Source organism: Glycine soja, chromosome 15 (assembly GCF_004193775.1).
Source record: "Glycine soja cultivar W05 chromosome 15, ASM419377v2, whole genome shotgun sequence".
NCBI classification, from domain to species: Eukaryota; Viridiplantae; Streptophyta; class Magnoliopsida; order Fabales; family Fabaceae; genus Glycine; species Glycine soja.
In genome coordinates, this window is record NC_041016.1 from 7,314,139 (window position 1) to 7,331,874 (window position 17,736).

At 31.2% G+C, this 17,736-nt stretch overlaps 4 protein-coding genes across 5 annotated transcripts; 3 read left to right on the forward strand and 1 right to left on the reverse strand.

The window, feature by feature from the left end:
• Positions 1-1,325: 1,325 nt before the first annotated feature.
• Positions 1,326-3,105, forward strand: LOC114387478. The gene is made up of 4 exons (XM_028347671.1): positions 1,326-1,749; positions 2,162-2,302; positions 2,597-2,683; positions 2,783-3,105. The coding sequence occupies exons 1-4, from the start codon at positions 1,408-1,410 to the stop codon at positions 2,951-2,953; spliced, it is 741 nt and encodes a 246-aa protein (XP_028203472.1). The 5' UTR covers positions 1,326-1,407; the 3' UTR covers positions 2,954-3,105.
• Positions 3,106-5,083: 1,978 nt separating this feature from the next.
• On the forward strand, positions 5,084-8,482 carry LOC114387784. The gene is made up of 4 exons (XM_028347986.1): positions 5,084-5,426; positions 5,532-5,735; positions 6,157-6,717; positions 7,935-8,482. The coding sequence occupies exons 1-4, from the start codon at positions 5,174-5,176 to the stop codon at positions 8,291-8,293; spliced, it is 1,377 nt and encodes a 458-aa protein (XP_028203787.1). The 5' UTR covers positions 5,084-5,173; the 3' UTR covers positions 8,294-8,482.
• A 1,905-nt stretch (positions 8,483-10,387) lies between these two features.
• Positions 10,388-11,172, forward strand: LOC114386714. The gene has a single exon (XM_028346755.1). The coding sequence runs from the start codon at positions 10,503-10,505 to the stop codon at positions 10,989-10,991; it is 489 nt and encodes a 162-aa protein (XP_028202556.1). The 5' UTR covers positions 10,388-10,502; the 3' UTR covers positions 10,992-11,172.
• Positions 11,173-11,745: 573 nt separating this feature from the next.
• Positions 11,746-16,324, reverse strand: LOC114385808 (nuclear intron maturase 1, mitochondrial-like). Of its 2 annotated transcripts, none has more exons than XM_028345872.1 (2): positions 13,912-16,324; positions 11,746-12,522 (listed from the first exon to the last, which is right to left on the reverse strand). In XM_028345872.1, exon 1 carries the CDS (start codon positions 16,242-16,244, stop codon positions 14,184-14,186), a length of 2,061 nt encoding a protein of 686 aa, XP_028201673.1. In that variant the 5' UTR covers positions 16,245-16,324; the 3' UTR covers positions 11,746-12,522; positions 13,912-14,183. The 2 variants fall into 2 exon arrangements, with proteins under 2 accessions (XP_028201673.1, XP_028201674.1); XM_028345873.1 differs by having other exon boundaries at positions 11,746-12,537.
• Positions 16,325-17,736: the final 1,412 nt, after the last annotated feature.

Sequence of the window (17,736 nt, forward strand, 5' to 3'; positions counted from 1 at the left end):
TTTTTTTTATTTAAAATATATTATATAGTTTTTGAATATTGTTTTATATGAAATTTAGATAATTTTTTTAATAATATTATTGAATTTGATTTGTTTTGTAAATGAAATAGAAAAACTAACATAATGTTATTTAATTAACTTTTTTTAATATTTTTTTATTTAAAAAACTTAAATTTTAAAACAAATATTAAAATATTTTGTTATTAAGATTAACTTATAATTTATGAAATAATATTATTTATTTTGTATAAAGAAATTTACTATTAACAACATCTAATAATTTAGTAATAAAAGTTGTTGTTAAATTAAAAATAGTATAAAACATTAGTATAATATGAACAATACAAAATGAAACATTAAAAATAAAAATGATATTAGCGGTCTACTTATTTGTATGGATAATTATTACGATTATGTTAAAAAAATATGTAATTTTCATTTAAATGTCTTGGATTTTTAAATTAAAGTGTTTTAAAATTTTAATTTTTTAAAATTTAAGTATTTTATATTATTTATTTCATTTACAAAACAAATCAAATTCAATAACATTATTAAAAATTATATAAATATTAAATATATAAAATATATTTTAAAAACAATATTCAAAAGTTATATAAAATATTTTAAATAAAATGATATTAAAAAAATATATAACATATTAAATAAAATCAAATAAAAAATATATACAAGATATTAAATAAAAATAATTACAAGTAAAATTAAAAATATTTATTTAATAATTGAATAAATGAAATTATTTACAATTTTTTTAAAAATTGAGAGCAAAACAAAAGAAAATGCACTATTATAAAAAATCCTAATAAAAAAACTTTAAACGTAAAAAAAAATGACTTCAAAGTCATAAAATAAAAAAAGTTAAACTTATAACTTTAAAGTTGTAAGATAAAAAATAAAATAATGAAGTTGTAAAAAAATAAAAAAATAAAAAATCATAACACCTGTCCCAATATTTCATATTCCATAATAATTTAAAATCCACCCCAAATAAAAAAAGCAAAAAAAAAAAAAAAAATTGGCCACATTCAGTAGAAAAAGCAAGGATCTAACTTGAGGTTTTGACGCATTGATGTATATCCCCACCTTTTACTTATCATCTATGAGCAGCGAATATCTTTTACTTATAGCAGGGGGGATTCTTTAAGATATTGATTTCATTACCTATCTTTTACTTCCAACAAGGTATCAGGACGAAAAGTATTCATTTCTTTACTTATATGCCAAGAATAGAATCATAATACCTGATGACATTTCACTAGCTATGTAACAATATTTATATTGCTTTCAATTTGGAAGACACCCTTATGAAAAATTACTCTTCTCCTTCGTAGAGGAAAAGGAATAGAAAAGTTTTGTAATTTTTCTCTTGCTCCAAGTTGTTGTGAGGATATGAAAAAATTTATCAATTCTAACTATGGAAAAATATCGTGTACCATCCTTGCCGCCGGCGGTCTTTCTCTTTTGATTTATGTGTTAAAGAGATGGCCCAAACCAAAGCCCAAGCCTGAGACTGAGCCCACGCTCGGGCCCAAGTCCGAGCCCCAGTCCATGCCCAAGCTTGGGCCCAAGTCTGTATCCATTTTTCTTAGAGAACTTCATGGTGGCTATCGAGCATGGAATAGATTGGAGACAGAAACATACAAAGAAGCTCAAATATCATCAGCTCCAGACAGCGCAGGTGCCCTTCAACAGGAACTTCAGAAAGAACTTCCTGATTTAATGATTCTTCAGGTTTGACACATTAATATATTTTACCAGCTTGTTCTTGTTCCAGATTTATGGACTAGTTAACAAAGTGGCTTTGCAAAGTATCATAATTTTCTGAAACTTGGTGGAATAAATATTGAATTGCAAATTAAGCATAGGATTTATGCTTTGTTTGAATGAGGAGTGAAATAGAGAAGAAGAAATATATAAAAAATAGGAATGCTAATAAGTAGTATCGTTATCTGTTTAGCACTCTTAATATTATTGACTAAACTTTATTAAAAATCACAAAATTTTATAGGTTTCACTCTTAAATTACAAAATAATCCTAAAATGAATAGTGAGACCACAACAATTTATAATTTTCAATAAATTTTAGTCAGATATTGATTTTGCTATATTTGAACTAAGAGCTCTCTTATAATATACATTGAAGCAAAATGTAGAGGATTTGGAAAACAGTGAAAAGGAAGGTGTAGCAGAGAATATACTTGCACAGGCGCTAAAAAAGGCCAGTGATAAACCACATGAAGCCTACGAGATTGAAATGTTGCTCGTAGAAGTGCTAATCTACAAGGTATCTAATTTCAATTTTCCAATAATATATTGAATGGCAATTAATCTGGCTAGTGACTAGCTATCTACTGAAATATCTTCTATTGAATGGACCTCTTAAATATTCATGCTTAAATCTCAACCTAATAACATGAACTTTTTTTCGTCAAACATATTATTTGGTATCGATGCTGAAAAATACATACACATGTTCATTTTTTGGCTCATGCCTATTATTAGGTTAACCCTAGCTAATGTGTTCACATGAATTCCTATATTATCCATGAAAAGTGAGATTAATCCTAACGTTTGGCAGGGAGGAAAACAAGATTTAGAAACTGCCCTGAAATGTAAATGCTTGAAAGATGAATCGCTTAAAGATGCACGACGCCCACTGTTCAAGGTACATACATGCTCACTTATAGAAGTGTACTATATCTACTAATATTAAATTTATTGGCTCATGCTTAATTAATTACCTTGTTTTTTAAATATTTTACAGGCAATTATATACCAAATGCTGGGGAGCATAAAAGAAGCTAAACAACATTGGGATGAATTCATCGTAGTACGAGACCCAGCTTTCCGTCGTGAAATCGATTTTGATCATTTTAAACGTCACGTGGATCGACTTCTACAAGCTAATGCTAGGCAAAACCATGAAAATTCATGAACTCTTTAATTGTTGTATATATCTTCACTACATTGTTGTCAAAACTTACAAAAAAAAAAAAAAACTCCCGGCATACAATAATTATGTAATTATATGCATAAAGAAATTTACCGGAGATACATATTTTAATAAAATATGATTTTACAGTTTCACCGAGACTTAATTGTGCTGATTTTGAAAATAAAAAGTTTTCTACAGGTTCAGATAGTAACAATATCATAGATGGTCATTGGTGTTAATTTCTCCTTTTATATTGAATAATTTTTTTTTGAATTAGATGATGCTTTATTAACCAAGAAGTGTCCCAAGACACTTCTTTAAAAGTAGAAGCTAAATGAGTGAGTGTGTGTTTCGATAAGCTCTAAAATTATGGTAGATTATGGTAAGGTGGAATAACTTTGATTTTCATAAATTTTTTTGTGTTTGGATTGTTTTTAAAATTATAGTAAAATTAATTATGATGCAAAAAAAATCATGATAGAGTTGAAACAAGTAAAAATAATTTTTACTTCTACCAATATTAATTCTACAATAATCAATTATATAAAATTAATTTAATTTAAAATCAATTTTGTATACAAAGACACAATGAGTCTATTGACCAACCTATTATATTAGCATAACCCAGAATGAAAATTAAACTACCAAGCTTAGATAGCTGCACACAGTCATGTACTAAGGCCTCTGCTATAGTGCTTCATAATAGTTAGGAACGAATAGAGATGCAGCTGCTAAACATATCTCCATTCTGATCTCTATAAATTACTCCAAATCCTGATCCCACATTCTTCCTTACTGATGCGTTAGAGGGATTTTCTTCATTCATTAGAACTTCAAAGCCAACTAATTTGAATATTTTTCATCTTATCAAATCGTACGTGTTTGATTTTTTTTTTTTATCCTTAAAATCGAAAACCTTGAACGAGAGGATGAATTAAAAAATTGTTATGTACATGTCAATTTTGAAAAAAAAAAAAGTTCTAGTGAGTATTATAATATTAAGGATCTTTATTCATTTTTAAAAATAATGATAAGAAGTGAAAATAGAAAAGAATTTCATTCTCCAATAAAAGTGTTAAATTATAACAAAAGATAGCATTATTTTTCAAATTCATGTAAGCTTCTAAAATAATATTGACAATTATAATTATTTTTTATTATTTAAAGTAGTTTTTTAAAATTAAATTTACTTTAATCGTATTTAATATTAACTATGTTATGCATAGATTGAATTAATTTATTGTTTTATATATTAAGAGTGAAATGTTAAAAACATTTTATTATAAGCTTTTTTTTACAGCATCATAATAAGATGCTTTCCCTTGATATAATGTCATGGATACAAGCAGGAGTTACATTTTTATTATAAACTTTGAGCAATAATGTTGTAGTAGATAAAAAATAAAATTAAATTAAAATTTATGTATTTTATTAAGTTAAACTTTAATATGAATTTTGCTTAAGTTTTCAAAATTTCTTAACACTTGTGTATATATGTTTCATATGATATGAATTTTCAATTCAATGACAATTTTGGTATCGAATTAGCTAAAAAAAGTTATTAAACTATATAATAGTTTGTATAATTATTATATAATTTGAAATCTCTCTAACGTAACCCTCTTCCACCCTTTAAAGTGGCCGAAATGATTAAGAGAACAATTGTGTTCTTTTAAATATAAATACACTACATCAGAAAAAAAAATACACAAAAAATAAAAAATTGATGGTGCTAAATAATACATTTTATTTTAATTTATTGCATTTATTCTCACAGCTTCACTTTCTTTAAATTAGTTAAAGAGTTGAGTAGATAAATATATAATATATTTACCCATTCTTAACCAATACGAGCCTTGTGTCATGGAAGTAGCTCACTAAAAGAAGACCCACCTAGATAGGAATAAAGGACTGATTTGTTTAAACTAAAAAATAATAATTTTTTAAAAATAATTTTTAATAGAAAAATAAGATTTATTTATCAAAATAAGTAGAAAATAATTTTTTTAACAGAAATACTTAAAAAAGCAGTGAAAAAATAAAATAAATATTTTAAAAAATTAAACAAATTCACAAATTTTATATTGTTGAAGTTGATGAGTAATGGCCTGAGTGGGTCATCATCATCAATTCAATTCTCACTAAACAAAGTGGAACCAAAACTAAACAAGAACAAACCAAACCCATGCAAAAGAAATCCCCAAAGAAGATCACTTTATTATGGGGAGGCTAATAAGAACTTCTAAACCTCTTATCTTCCACTCAAAGCTCCTCTGTTTTTCTCTGTTCTATCTCTTCACCACTCTGTTCCTTGCTCTCTACACCTCTCTGTCCCAATCCAAATGTTTCTTCCGATCGTCCCCTTCGGATCCCGTTCAGAATTCTCTCTTCTCTTACCCTTCTTCCTATGGGGAGCACAAGTACGCTGTGTCAACCACCCGTTCTACATGTTCTTCCCCTGTTTTCTTTTCAGGTACCATTACCAATAACCTACCCATGATCCCATCGCATGAATTCTTCTCGTTTACGTGATCAAGATAATCACTTTTTGCTAATGGGTCGCGGATTGTGAATTCAGATTACTCGGATGTTGTGAAGGAGATCAAGAATTGCCGCAATAACAATGTAGGCTATTCAGGGGCTCTGCGGTATATGCAAGGGAATTTGGATAGTTTTGGGGGGAATCTCAACACCCTTTCGAGGTTTTCTTATTTTGATCACCAAAATGATAGCACGGAAGTTCCATGCGGATTTCTGAAGAAATTTCCAATTAGTGATTCCGGTCAGTTACACGTGAATTCACTAGTCAGATCTCAATTCACCCTAGAAATATTCAACCATCAACTTTTGATTGGTTATAACATGTCACTGAGATTCATTGATATGAAGAAAGATAAATATTTTTCAGAGATTATTTACATTAATGAGATCATAGTGCCAATGAAATCATCCAATTTTGCCCTGTGAGAGAAATACATTTTAGAAGATAAAATACAATAATTACAATAATAAGAAAATCAACTGTTAAAATTATAATTAATTTTCAATTTTGTTACTTTTGTATTTGATTTTATCACAATATTTGTTGATCAACAACTGTGAGTGCAAATTAAAGGAGATGAATCCGTCGTTTTCAACTCATTTTTTTAGTTTGATATTTCATAGTAATTCACTAATGTTATATGCTTTTTCTCTTGATGTAGATCGAATTGCGATGGAGAAGTGTGACAGTGTGGTTGTGGTTTCAGCAATCTTCAATGATCATGATAAAATTCGTCAACCGAAGGGCCTTGGGTCCAATACATTGCAAGAAGTGTGTTTTTTTATGTTTGTAGATGATGTTACCCTCAAAGGTCTTGAACATCATGGATTGGTTTCAATAAATTCAAGAGAATACAAGATAGGTGTATGGAGGATTGTGAAGGTTGCAAAAGAGAATTTGTATCAGAACCCAGCAATGAATGGGGTTATACCAAAGTATTTAGTCCATAGGTTATTCCCACATTCCCACTTCAGCATTTGGATAGACGCAAAGTTGCAACTAATGGTTGATCCGTTATTGTTGATTCATTCTCTTGTTATATCTAAAAATGTAGACATGGCTATATCAAAACACCCTTATTATGTTCATACCATGGAAGAAGCAATGGCAACTGCAAGATGGAAGAAATTGTTGGATGTCAACGCCTTGAAGGAACAAATGGAGACATACTGTGAAAATGGATTGCAACCATGGAGTCCCAACAAACAACCCTATGTGTCAGGTAACTATACTTTTTTTAATGTTAATTTCTAGCATGAATTCTGGGCCTTCATTTGTCATTCAAAATTGCAAACTTTGTTATTTACAAATTACAATTGTAACATCTAGAAATGCCCATCTTTATGTGTGTTGAAGATTTGAAACAATGCACCTTAAAAGTTGATTGAGATAGCTTAAGCTTATGACAATTTGTTGCCAGGGCAAGTGAACATAAACTTTAAACCAATCCAAATTCATGCCTCATATTTAAGTCTATTATAGCACGAACCTTAGAAAAGGTTTTATACAACATACTTTTGACTTTAGCAAATACACACTTAAATTTGAAGTTACAATCTGGGAGAGCGTGACGGCATTTATTAGTTTAAGGAATGTGAGAACTTTTGCACCGCCATTGACCATAAATATAATATGGTACGTAAGCCTTGCAATGTCTTTAGTGGTGAAGGCTTGTGACTACAAGGTTTCTTCCATATGGGGTACGTAGTTCTTTTCTGTTGACCTAGTTGTCCTTAATCAATTCTTTTTTGGTGACATGGAACTGTGAAACTTATCATAGGTCTTAGCTTGGGGACGTTGGCACCTAATCAAAGTTAAGCTGCCATTGTATTAGGTTTCCTTTCAATTACAAGAAAGCAAGCCTAAGATTTTAGTTTTCTTATGATCTAACAACATTTCATATTCAAGTAGGAAGAAAAGTTGCATTAAACTTCAATAATGAAAGTAGATCTCCAAAATCATGGTCCAGAAGTTGTAGTTGTTACACCGTCAAATGTGTCCCAAAATTATTGGATCTTGCCATCCAAGTAGCTCCATTTTTTGTTACATTACATATTTTGTTAACAATTTCAGTCTTTAAAACATTAATGGGTGAACTCATGCACTTTTTTACGTAATTTTGTTCTTTGGCTTAATCATCTTTGTCATTTTGCATATGCTATGTTTATCATCCTTATTCCTAACAAGGCCCATACAGAAAACGAAGGAGTGTTCATTGTCATTCAGTATTTGCATATGATATGTTTAATTCAAATATTCAATTATATGAAAACTTTTTAAATTACTACTGGTTTGATTAATAAAAAAGAATGACATTTCAGATAAAATTTATTTAAATAAAAATAATAATAAAAACATAAGAGGGACAATAAACAGTCCTATATGCCATATCTTCTATACCTAAAAATTTATGGTATTTCTTTTAATTGATTTTGGCAGATGTACCAGATAGTGCTTTGATATTAAGGAGGCATGGACTTGGCAGTAACCTCTTCTCCTGCCTCATATTCAATGAGTTGCAGGCATTTAACCCAAGAGACCAATTGCCTTTTGCATTTGTTAGAGATCACATGAAGCCCAACCTGAAGCTGAACATGTTTGAGGTAGAAGTTTTTGAACAGGTGGCAGTGGAGTACAGACACAATCTCAAGAGCAGTGATGGGACCACTGTGAAGAAAGTGTTCAGTTCAGGAAGAACCAAAAGGGCACACCCTGATTTGTTGTATGTGAATGGAAGTTGTTGCAGCAAGTGCCAAAAGTATCTTTCTATAATGTGGGGGGAATCATCAAATGATTAATGACCCCATAAGAGAAGAAAAGAGGACAAAAAACAAAGAAAGATAAGAGTCTAGTAGATGGATTTGTCTTTTAACAAAGTGTTAAGCAGATTAAAAATGAAAAAAATCGATAAAGATATATATTTGGAGAAAAAGAAAAACAATTCTTTTACAAGTATTGTTATTCTTTTACCAGTATTGTTAACTAGTCCTCTTAGAATACTGATTAAAAAATTAAGAAAAAAATATTTAATATAAAAATTATAAGAAAACAATTTTATCTTCAAATAAAAATGTTTTTACTTTAAATCTTTTAATTAGTATCCAAACAGCATTTGATAACATTTGTCTTCTCTTATTTGTAGAGAAAATCTCACAGCCTGTTACAAGCTAGCAGGAGTGTTTCCTCTTTCTTCTCTTTTGGATTTATTTGTTTTTGCTCAAATTTTTTATTCATTGAATTGTGCACTTGCTGTTGTAAATTGTGCAAAGAATTAATGTAATCATTATCAAAATGTTTTGTTTCTTAAATAAGAAGACGTGGTAATCCCAAGGTAGCTTAGAACAGAAAAAGTTTGAAAATCTCGAATAAACGTATCGCTCACTCTTTTCATACTTTTTCAACGTCATCTAAACCAAGAAAAGAATGTAGAAAATCAAAATAGGAAAAAATATTTATATAATTTATTTATAATAAAAAAGAAATACGTACGGAAAAAAAATAAGGAAAAGAGGGGTTGATCGATGTAACAAAGAGAAGTAAAAAATATAATATTGTGAAGTAGTATAATATAAAAAGGTGCGTAGTGCTACAAAATACTAATGTAGAAATAAAGTAGTGCAAACTTCTATTCAAACGTTATTTTTAGTATCTTACGTAATTTTTATATTGAAAATCGCATAACAATAATGCCAATTATTAAAATTTAATTTCAGTACAGCTCATCATGCACTTGCAAAGGTATTAAAAATTTGAGCAAAAAATGTTTTTCTTTCAAACCCCCTCCGATTAAATGCAAAAGAGAAAGATAAAAAAAAGAAGAATGTGATGAATAATATGATAAAAAAAAATGAGAGATATATAGGATAGACACATAATTTTGGACATAAGAAAATCATGATTAAAATTTAAAATGTAACTACGTAACAGCTAGATCAATTGATTTAGAATTTTGTTATCAAACTAGTTATCTTTAAGTTTAAGTTTAAAATATGCTGAATACTTAGAAGAAACATTTTACTGTGTATGATAGTCTTATTTGGTTCAAGTAATATTATTTCTCCTGAAAGATATTGGAGAAAATAGTTATGTTTTTCTATAGATGTTTCTTTATTATTAATTACAATTTGAGAAAATAGTCCACTAATAATATAAAGAGATTTTATATTATTATTTAATCATAAATTATCATATCATAAGTTTATTGATCAATCACTTTAAAAACATAAAATATCTATTATGATTTTTATTAATTAATAGTCTACAGTTTTAATATATAAAAATTAGCAAATGTTAAGAAATTTAAAATAAAAATAGATTTTTTTTATTGGGATGTATACAATTGTACTAATGATTTATTTTTTGTGATCTCCTAAATTTTTTAAAATAAATACATTTTACTTTTCATTCCTTAAAAACATTACTTAACGAGACCCTAAAAATTAAGCTCTTGAAATTTATAGAGAATTATAGAATAAAAATCATTTTATTTAATAATAAATGCCATTCATAATTTCGTGAACAATTTTGAATAATTTATGTTAGTCTCTTAATGATGCGAGCCTGGTCCGAATGACACTACCCCATGCTAGAATCCAAATCGCTGGTCAGTATCATAACTAACTAATTACTATTTCTTTCGTATTAAAATAGTTATTATCCTTAAGTTATTTTATCTAAATTAATAATAAATAATGAAGAAAAATAATAATTTTATAAAAATAATCTTATATTAATAATAATTTATTTATATTTTTTCATTATTAATACTATAAAAAATAACTAATATTATATTAAAAACTAAAACGATAATTATTTTAAAATATTATATTTTTTATAATTATTTTGGAAGAAGGAAGTACCATACAACCATTGGTAGCACAAACATTCTAATTCTAGCAAAGCAAGTTGCACCGAAACTTCTCATCTCAAATTCTCAATGAATCCCATAACCAAACCTTAAACATAATTTCCCACGTTAATTGTGGTGTTCCCGTTAACCCCACCACAATGGCCACCGCAAAAATAGAGCACCACCGCGAGGAAGCTGAGATCTACGAGGGCGAAGCGGTGTGCACGCAAAAGTCACGTCTCCTCTTGGACGAGATTCTCCTCCCAAGAGGCTTGCTCCCGCTGGAGAACATCGTGGAGATGGGTTACAACCGCACCACGGGGTTCGTGTGGCTGAAGCAGAGGCACAAGAAGGAGCACCGCTTCGCCACCATCGGACGCACCGTCTCGTACGCAACGGAGGTGACGGCGTTCGTGGAGGAGCACCGCATGCGGAGGGTGACGGGTGTCAAGACCAAAGAGCTCTTCATATGGGTCAGCATCTCCGAGATCTTCGTGGATGACCCTGCTTCCGGTAAGATAACGTTCGCCAACTCCTCTGGGATTGCAAGGTCTTTTCCTCTCTCAGCATTCTCTCTCCAAGAGGAACAACAACAACAACAGCAAGAACATGATCATGCAGAAACGTACCTATCAACCAAATCATGAAGGGATGGAAGAAAATTTGTTCTGGGATGATTATTATTTTGGGGTATTCTACGTTAGTTTTTTCTTTTTTTAATTTGTTTTATTCTTATATATAGATTAGCTTGAGAACTCATATTGCAGGAATTAATGTGCTGTTACATTACATGCATATATACATTTACATGTTTTGATTTTGATTTCATATGTCCTTAAAGTTTTTTTTTTTCACAGATCCCATATGTTTTGTGTTCTTGTAAAATTGACAAAATTTGAATTTTTTCTCTATAAAATTTTTTATCCATTTTTTATTTTGATAAATTTGTAATATGTAATTTTTTTCTTGTTAGTGTAAAATGTAATATTCTTTATAAAAGAATCATAAAATATAAAACATAAATCTCAATTAATGATATAATTTAAACACAAGTGATTAATGTATGAAAGTTAAAGATTGAACGTTAAAATAATACTCAAATTTAATTCTTAATGAAAATAATTGTTAAACAAATTTTATTTATTTCTAGATCGAACTCTAGATTAGTTAGGATTTTTTTTTGTCCTTATGAACATTAAAGAAAAGAATAAATATATTAATATTCTTTATAAAAGAGTTTGCTGAAAATTCAAATCATGGTAAAAAGAAAAACTAAACTGTACATATTAATCATTTTTAACGAAAGAAAGAAAAATAAAGTAATGCAAAAAAACTTTTTTTAATGGAAGAAGGGTAGAAGAAAGACAATAAGTAAATTTGTATTATTTTTTATAAAAAAAATGGTGTATAAAATGTGTTTATTATCAGAAAAAGTAATACCTTTGTGAACCTACAGGAGATGAATTCTCAAATCACATGTTCTATTTTTTTTTTTTTTCATGATGTTTCTCATTCTTTGGGAAAGAAAACGTAGAATGAAGACCTACGGTGCTGCATCTGGAATGCAACATTTAATTTTTCATGAAACTGTAGACCCCAACTAAAATACGTTTCAACTGCTATAGCACCCTGCTCCTCTCACTCTATCAAAGACAAATTCCATTCCCATCAACGCAAAACAATGGCTCTCCCTCACCCCTTCTGCACCTTTTTTTCTACTCTTGCTCTCGTACTATTGTCTGAGCACATCAACACTTGCTAGGCCTTATAGTCACAAGCCACACACAGTTGCTGACATACAACAACACCCCAAGGTGCAATTAGAACTTCGTTGCAACAAAGGTTCTTCCTTTTATCTCAAACCAGGCAATCACCACAACTGCACTCTCACAGTGGATCAAGATTTCGAATGCACTGCTGTGGTTGCCCTGGTTTACCACTTGGGACGCGTACCATGCCTTGAGGGACAAAGGCTACCACCCTGTTTATTGGTCGGTGAGAAAGGACGGTTTCTACCACAGTTGGGATGGATCTAAATGGAAGCTCCTGGAAGACTGGTACACTGAATGATAAATCATACCTTGAAAACTTTTCTTCTCTTTAAGCTGTACATCAATCATCAAGGTTTCCTCCAGGTCATGAATTAAAGTAGTTTCTGTCCAACTAAACAATACATCCCTGGAAACCAAATTTCTGAAATAGCATTAATGTTATTAATTCAATAATGCGTAGAACGTTAAAACTTAGAATCAAATTAATGTACTAGTAGGAATAACTGTCAGACAAGTTGATCTGTTTTTAAAGCATAGGCACTTAAAGGACACACCGTTGAAGTAATAGTCTCCAGCAGGTATCTTGTTTTCAATCTTGAATAATAAATTAAAAAGGTTTTAACTCAAGTAATTTAAAAGGTTTTTCTATTCCCCTTATTGAAACAAAGAACAATGGAGACAACCTAGCAATTAAAATCCCAGCTAACAACCAGTGGCCTTAAAACTTTTGTATGCAATCTCCAAGTCAATTCCATAGGCGAATGCGAATTACCACTATTCATTTGAATGCGAATTACCACTATTCATTTGCATAAAATACAAATCAAGGTAAACTTCAAAGCTTCTTTTTGGCAGAAAATATTGATATTTACACAACTAATGCCCAGCATGTAATTAAGTATTTACATTGTATTTTAACTTGCATGAATTTTGAATAAAGTCATTGAATTAATCTCACCTGGGAAATAATTTAAGCAGTCGCAAGAAAATCAGCATATGTTTAAGCACAAAATCACCATATACACAAAATGATTGATTAACATAAATAATTGATATTACATCAAAATTTAAAACATTGAAAGCTAAACTCCAGCACCAAATATGTTGGATACATCTTTACTCGGTGATAAGTAAGGGAATAATTAAGTTTTTTTAAATCCTAATTAACATTTGTTTCTGAGAGTCAAGTTATTTTTGTAGGTAAACTAAACTGTGCTAAAGACTTTCGGTCTACAACCGTTATACAAAACCCAATTTAAAGAAAAACAGTGAAAGAGCAATATAAACAAAAAGCAGAGATTTGTTATGAAGTTACAGAAAATATATAACCAGTACCATATTTTGGTTCAGGGAGGAGAATTCTAATATATATGACTTTCAGCTATTACAAATACTATAGATTATCAACTACCAATGTCCAAAAAAATGTAACCTGCAACCATTAAAATTTACAAGTAGTAGACGGAATTGCCTCTTTTAATTTCTATTCCAAAAGAGACCCTCCATATCCTAGTATCCCATGCAAAAAGTTATTCTCGAATATTTCATTAAAATTACTTGAAATCTGTTGCCAAACATTCAACAGAGATTCAGATACAAGTTTGTAAGCAGTGCTTCCCTGGTGACATAACCAGCAAACAAATCTTTATTAATATATTGTAATTGTACAATATCCTCTTCAATTAACAATTTCAACCATGGCCTCAAGGAATCTCAACTTCAATCTTACAAACTCTTAGGAAAAAAATTCGCCAAATTACTAGCAATTCAACAACGTTAAAAAAATCGTTTGTACCTGTTGCCATATTCCAAATTGTCTGTACTCAGTAGTTAATTGCAATGCTGCCATCTGAGCCATGCACCCATCAAATGGACGTATTCTGCCTTTTATGTAGATAATGCCAGCATGGACTAGTGTTCTAGTATTTGAAGGTCTTTCACCCTAAAGTATTCAACATAAAAAATGGCTCAGCAATACACAAAACCATTTTTCTACCAGATCACACCAATTTGGAAGCAGAACCTTGATATTGAGAAGATACCACTAATTTTAGATCATTGCCAGGTTTACTCAGTTATCTCCTTCAAATCAGATTTTATTTCTTTATCCTTGTTACATTGAAAGTAACGAACCCCAAGAGTTTTGTAGTCCCATACCATTTGAGATATTTCATCTTGAGGCAGACTTAAACCTTTTCGCTTAACAGATCTGAGCAACTCACAGAAAAACTTGGGATTTTCAAGTTTTATATACTCATGCAACACCCTCTCATGATCTGGGATCCAGTTTCTCGGGAATGGAGTATAATCACAAGATGGAATTAAAGACATGTGCGAAAACTGAACACCTTCAATTGCATCAACCAGCCCCATCCTCAAAAGATCTGAATATTCAGGTGCAGAATTGTTACTGCTCTCCCTCAGAGGACGACTGAGATTTCTTGAAGCTATTCCATACACCTTGGCACGGGACTTCAGCCTATACCTAGCAGCATACAATTTGGCCAAAGAGCTCCGAACAACATATGCACAAAAGCCAACAATCTTTTTGCGATTATCAGCATACCTATACCAATCAGCCATGGTCTCAAGGAACTTATTCATCTGAGAATTCGTATGAGCTTGACCAGAATACAACATAGGATTACACGGAAGTGGCTCAGGGTCCTTATCACCCTTCACAAGCTCAAGCCTCCTAAACTGGCGAATACATTGCTGCAGGCTAGCTGTAACAGAAAGCAAAGTCCCCACACCCTTTTCACTCACTATGTTCCCTCCAGAACCTGTGTAACGCAAGGTAGGGTGTATCACCCTCCGGCATATTGTATGATCCAAGAACTGTATCCCCCTAGTAACATGCTCAATCTCCAGCTTTGAATTATCCAACCTCACCCCAAACACACTCTCACAAAATGCAACAATCTTCCTCCTCAATTCTGCAGCATCCTCCCTAGGCCCTCGGATCCCAATCAGAAAATGCCCCCCAAATCTAACATAATCCATCTTCCTAGTCTTTTCTCTCCCACTCGACGGAACAAACTCTGGCCACGCAGGGTTATGACACCCATCATCAATCGAATGCTTCCATATGGAATCAAATGCACACGGCCTGAAAAACTCAACAATCTTTTCCTCCATCCAGTGATCCAACTCATTAAGACAAACATTAGCAAGCAAAGGACTCAAAATCCCACAATGGCCATAATCAGGTAGTTTAGCAGCCTCCTCAGGAGCAAAACTAAAAAACGTTCTCAACCAATAAGGATCGGGTTTCGGTTCATTCTCTTTCAAAATCCTCTTTTTAGTAGCCCTCCTCTTCTTTAACCTCCTCAACTCCTCAACATTCTCTTCCTTGCGCGACACATCACGCAATTTCTCATTCTCCCCTTCAAGCGCAGATTTTATCAACCCTAAAATCTTCTTATCCCTGGTACCCTTTTCGAGGGAACGCATTACAACATTCGGATCCACGCGGTCCAAAATCTCAGTCAAGTCCCCTTTGAGGAACCACAGATACCCTGCGAAGTTGCTCCGAATGGTTCGAATAACCGTGTGGGCGTTTCGACCGGGTCGAAACGCGTGAGATTTAGGGGAGAACCGGGGTTCAAAAACCGGTTCGAGAATCATCAAGAGAATCTCCTGAACGACGCGGTCCTGGAAGCAGGGCTTGCCGGATTGGATAGCGGCGCGGAATTTGCGTTTGGAGAGGGGCTTGGAAACGGCGGCGTCGTTGGGGGCGCGGAGGAGAGGGTTGGTTTTGTCGTTCCATTCGAAACGGTTGCGGATGACGGCGTTGCGGAGGGAGAGGAGGGAGTGGAGGACGGTGGCGTGGACGGCGTTACGGGGAGGGAAGGTGCCGGTGGCGTGGGCGCAGGAGCGTTGGTAAGCGAGGAGCCAGAGGTCGAAGTTGGAGAGGAAGCCGGTGAGGTTGGGGAATGAGGTGGTTGAAGAGGAGAAGGTTTTGACCCATAGGGAAGTGCATATTTCGATTGGGTCTTGTTTCATTAGGGAGTGAGGGTCTTGGTTTTGGTTCGGTGGTTGCGAGGAATGAGTTGAAAATGGACGCGAGAAGGAAGAGAGTGTGCTGCGACGGTACTGAAAGTGTTCGACGATTTTCCTGAATGACATTTTTTAATTTTATACTCTGTGGAGTGGAGCAAGATGGCTGGCATTCCCTCACTGGGATCGGAACTAAACTAACTACTAGTACCATAGTATTCTCCCGGAATAAAAGTAAACCTGAAAAAATTATACCGTTCAGTCAAATTAATTATTTAATTTTTATAAATCTTCTTCCAATCTATAGTTTTAATTTTGTAAAAAGTAAATATTTATTTCAAGAATTTAATTAAAATGTTCGGATAGTGTAAAAGTTCATACGGTTGGTCTGTTAATGTTATTAGTATTTTAGCTTGTGTGTGGTATAAATATATAATTTTTTTTATTTATTATGATATTAATATGAAGTATTTATAACTGAAAATATTAATTAATTATTGTCAGTGTACACTAAAAATAAGATATTTTTTCTCATTTATTTCATACTCAATACTCAAGGTCGTTAACTACTTAACTTTAATTTTGATATTCTCATCATTTTTAATTCATAATTTTGGACACCTTATTCTTAAATTTATAATTTTAATTTTTTAAATTTAAAATTATGTAATTTTAGTTCATTTATCTTGAGCCAGTAATTGATCATCAATTAACCATGACATGGTATTTTTTTATTGTATTTTAAATAAATGAAATCACACTCATGTGAATTAATGATATAGAAAAGTGGTTTGTAATTTAAAAAAATATTGTAAAAATCGTAGAGTTAAGAATAAAATACAAGTCTCTTTCCTTTTCCTTCATCACTTAAATCACTAAATCATTTTATTTGTTTAAATCATATTACAAACCCTATATTATATTTACATTTCTACAACTTAATTATTTTTTAAATATTTATTTAATGTTAAATATAGTTTATAAGCAATAAATATATTCAATAAAAATATTTAACAAATAAGTTTTATACTTTATTATTTAATATATTTCTTCATAGAATCATTTTTGTCTATCATATTTTTTTTTTGTTGTATTTTCTTCTCACTTTTTTTTTATCGTATCTAATTTTTATAAATTTTAGCCATATAGGCTAAATTTCAATTGCCTAGGCCTCAGTAGTCTAACAATATGTATTAACAATATCATGTTTAGAGAAATCCGTGAAGAATCCACCTCAATTTTTTAAGAAAAAGCAGTTTTTATATAAAGACAGTGAAAATATTGTATAAATGCATGATGATAAACTTATGAGGAAAATTATGAGAAAAGGTCATTAAACATTAATTAAGAGAAGAGATTAGGATTGTGGATAATCAAATTGAATTTAGGGGAAAAAAATAAGTCAACAACATAATTATTTATCTTGGTGTTCACTTGCCTTAGACATGAGTTATACAAGACATGAGTAATAAATAAGATATCTATTCGTGCAAGAACTCCTAAAAAAACTTTGTTAACTCCTTGATAAATATATCAATTTGTTAAAGTAATATTTAAATAGTAAGATTGAGTGTCGAATCTATAAGAATTTTGATCGCACTTAGAGTTTATATATATTGAA

What these genes read in the sequence shown, in the direction of transcription:
- LOC114387478 (XM_028347671.1), top strand. Translation starts at nt 1,408, where the DNA reads ATGAAAAAATTTATCAATTCTAACTATGGAAAAATATCGTGTACCATC. An exon ending in CTGATTTAATGATTCTTCAG is followed by an intron (nt 1,750 to 2,161) that starts GTTTGACACATT and finishes TATACATTGAAG; the next exon opens with CAAAATGTAGAGGATTTGGA. An exon ending in CACGACGCCCACTGTTCAAG is followed by an intron (nt 2,684 to 2,782) that starts GTACATACATGC and finishes AATATTTTACAG; the next exon opens with GCAATTATATACCAAATGCT.
- LOC114387784 (XM_028347986.1), top strand. Translation starts at nt 5,174, where the DNA reads ATGGGGAGGCTAATAAGAACTTCTAAACCTCTTATCTTCCACTCAAAG. An exon ending in ATTTCCAATTAGTGATTCCG is followed by an intron (nt 5,736 to 6,156) that starts GTCAGTTACACG and finishes CTCTTGATGTAG; the next exon opens with ATCGAATTGCGATGGAGAAG. An exon ending in CAAACAACCCTATGTGTCAG is followed by an intron (nt 6,718 to 7,934) that starts GTAACTATACTT and finishes TGATTTTGGCAG; the next exon opens with ATGTACCAGATAGTGCTTTG.
- LOC114386714 (XM_028346755.1), top strand. Translation starts at nt 10,503, where the DNA reads ATGGCCACCGCAAAAATAGAGCACCACCGCGAGGAAGCTGAGATCTAC.
- LOC114385808 (XM_028345872.1), bottom strand. Translation starts at nt 16,244, where the DNA reads ATGTCATTCAGGAAAATCGTCGAACACTTTCAGTACCGTCGCAGCACA.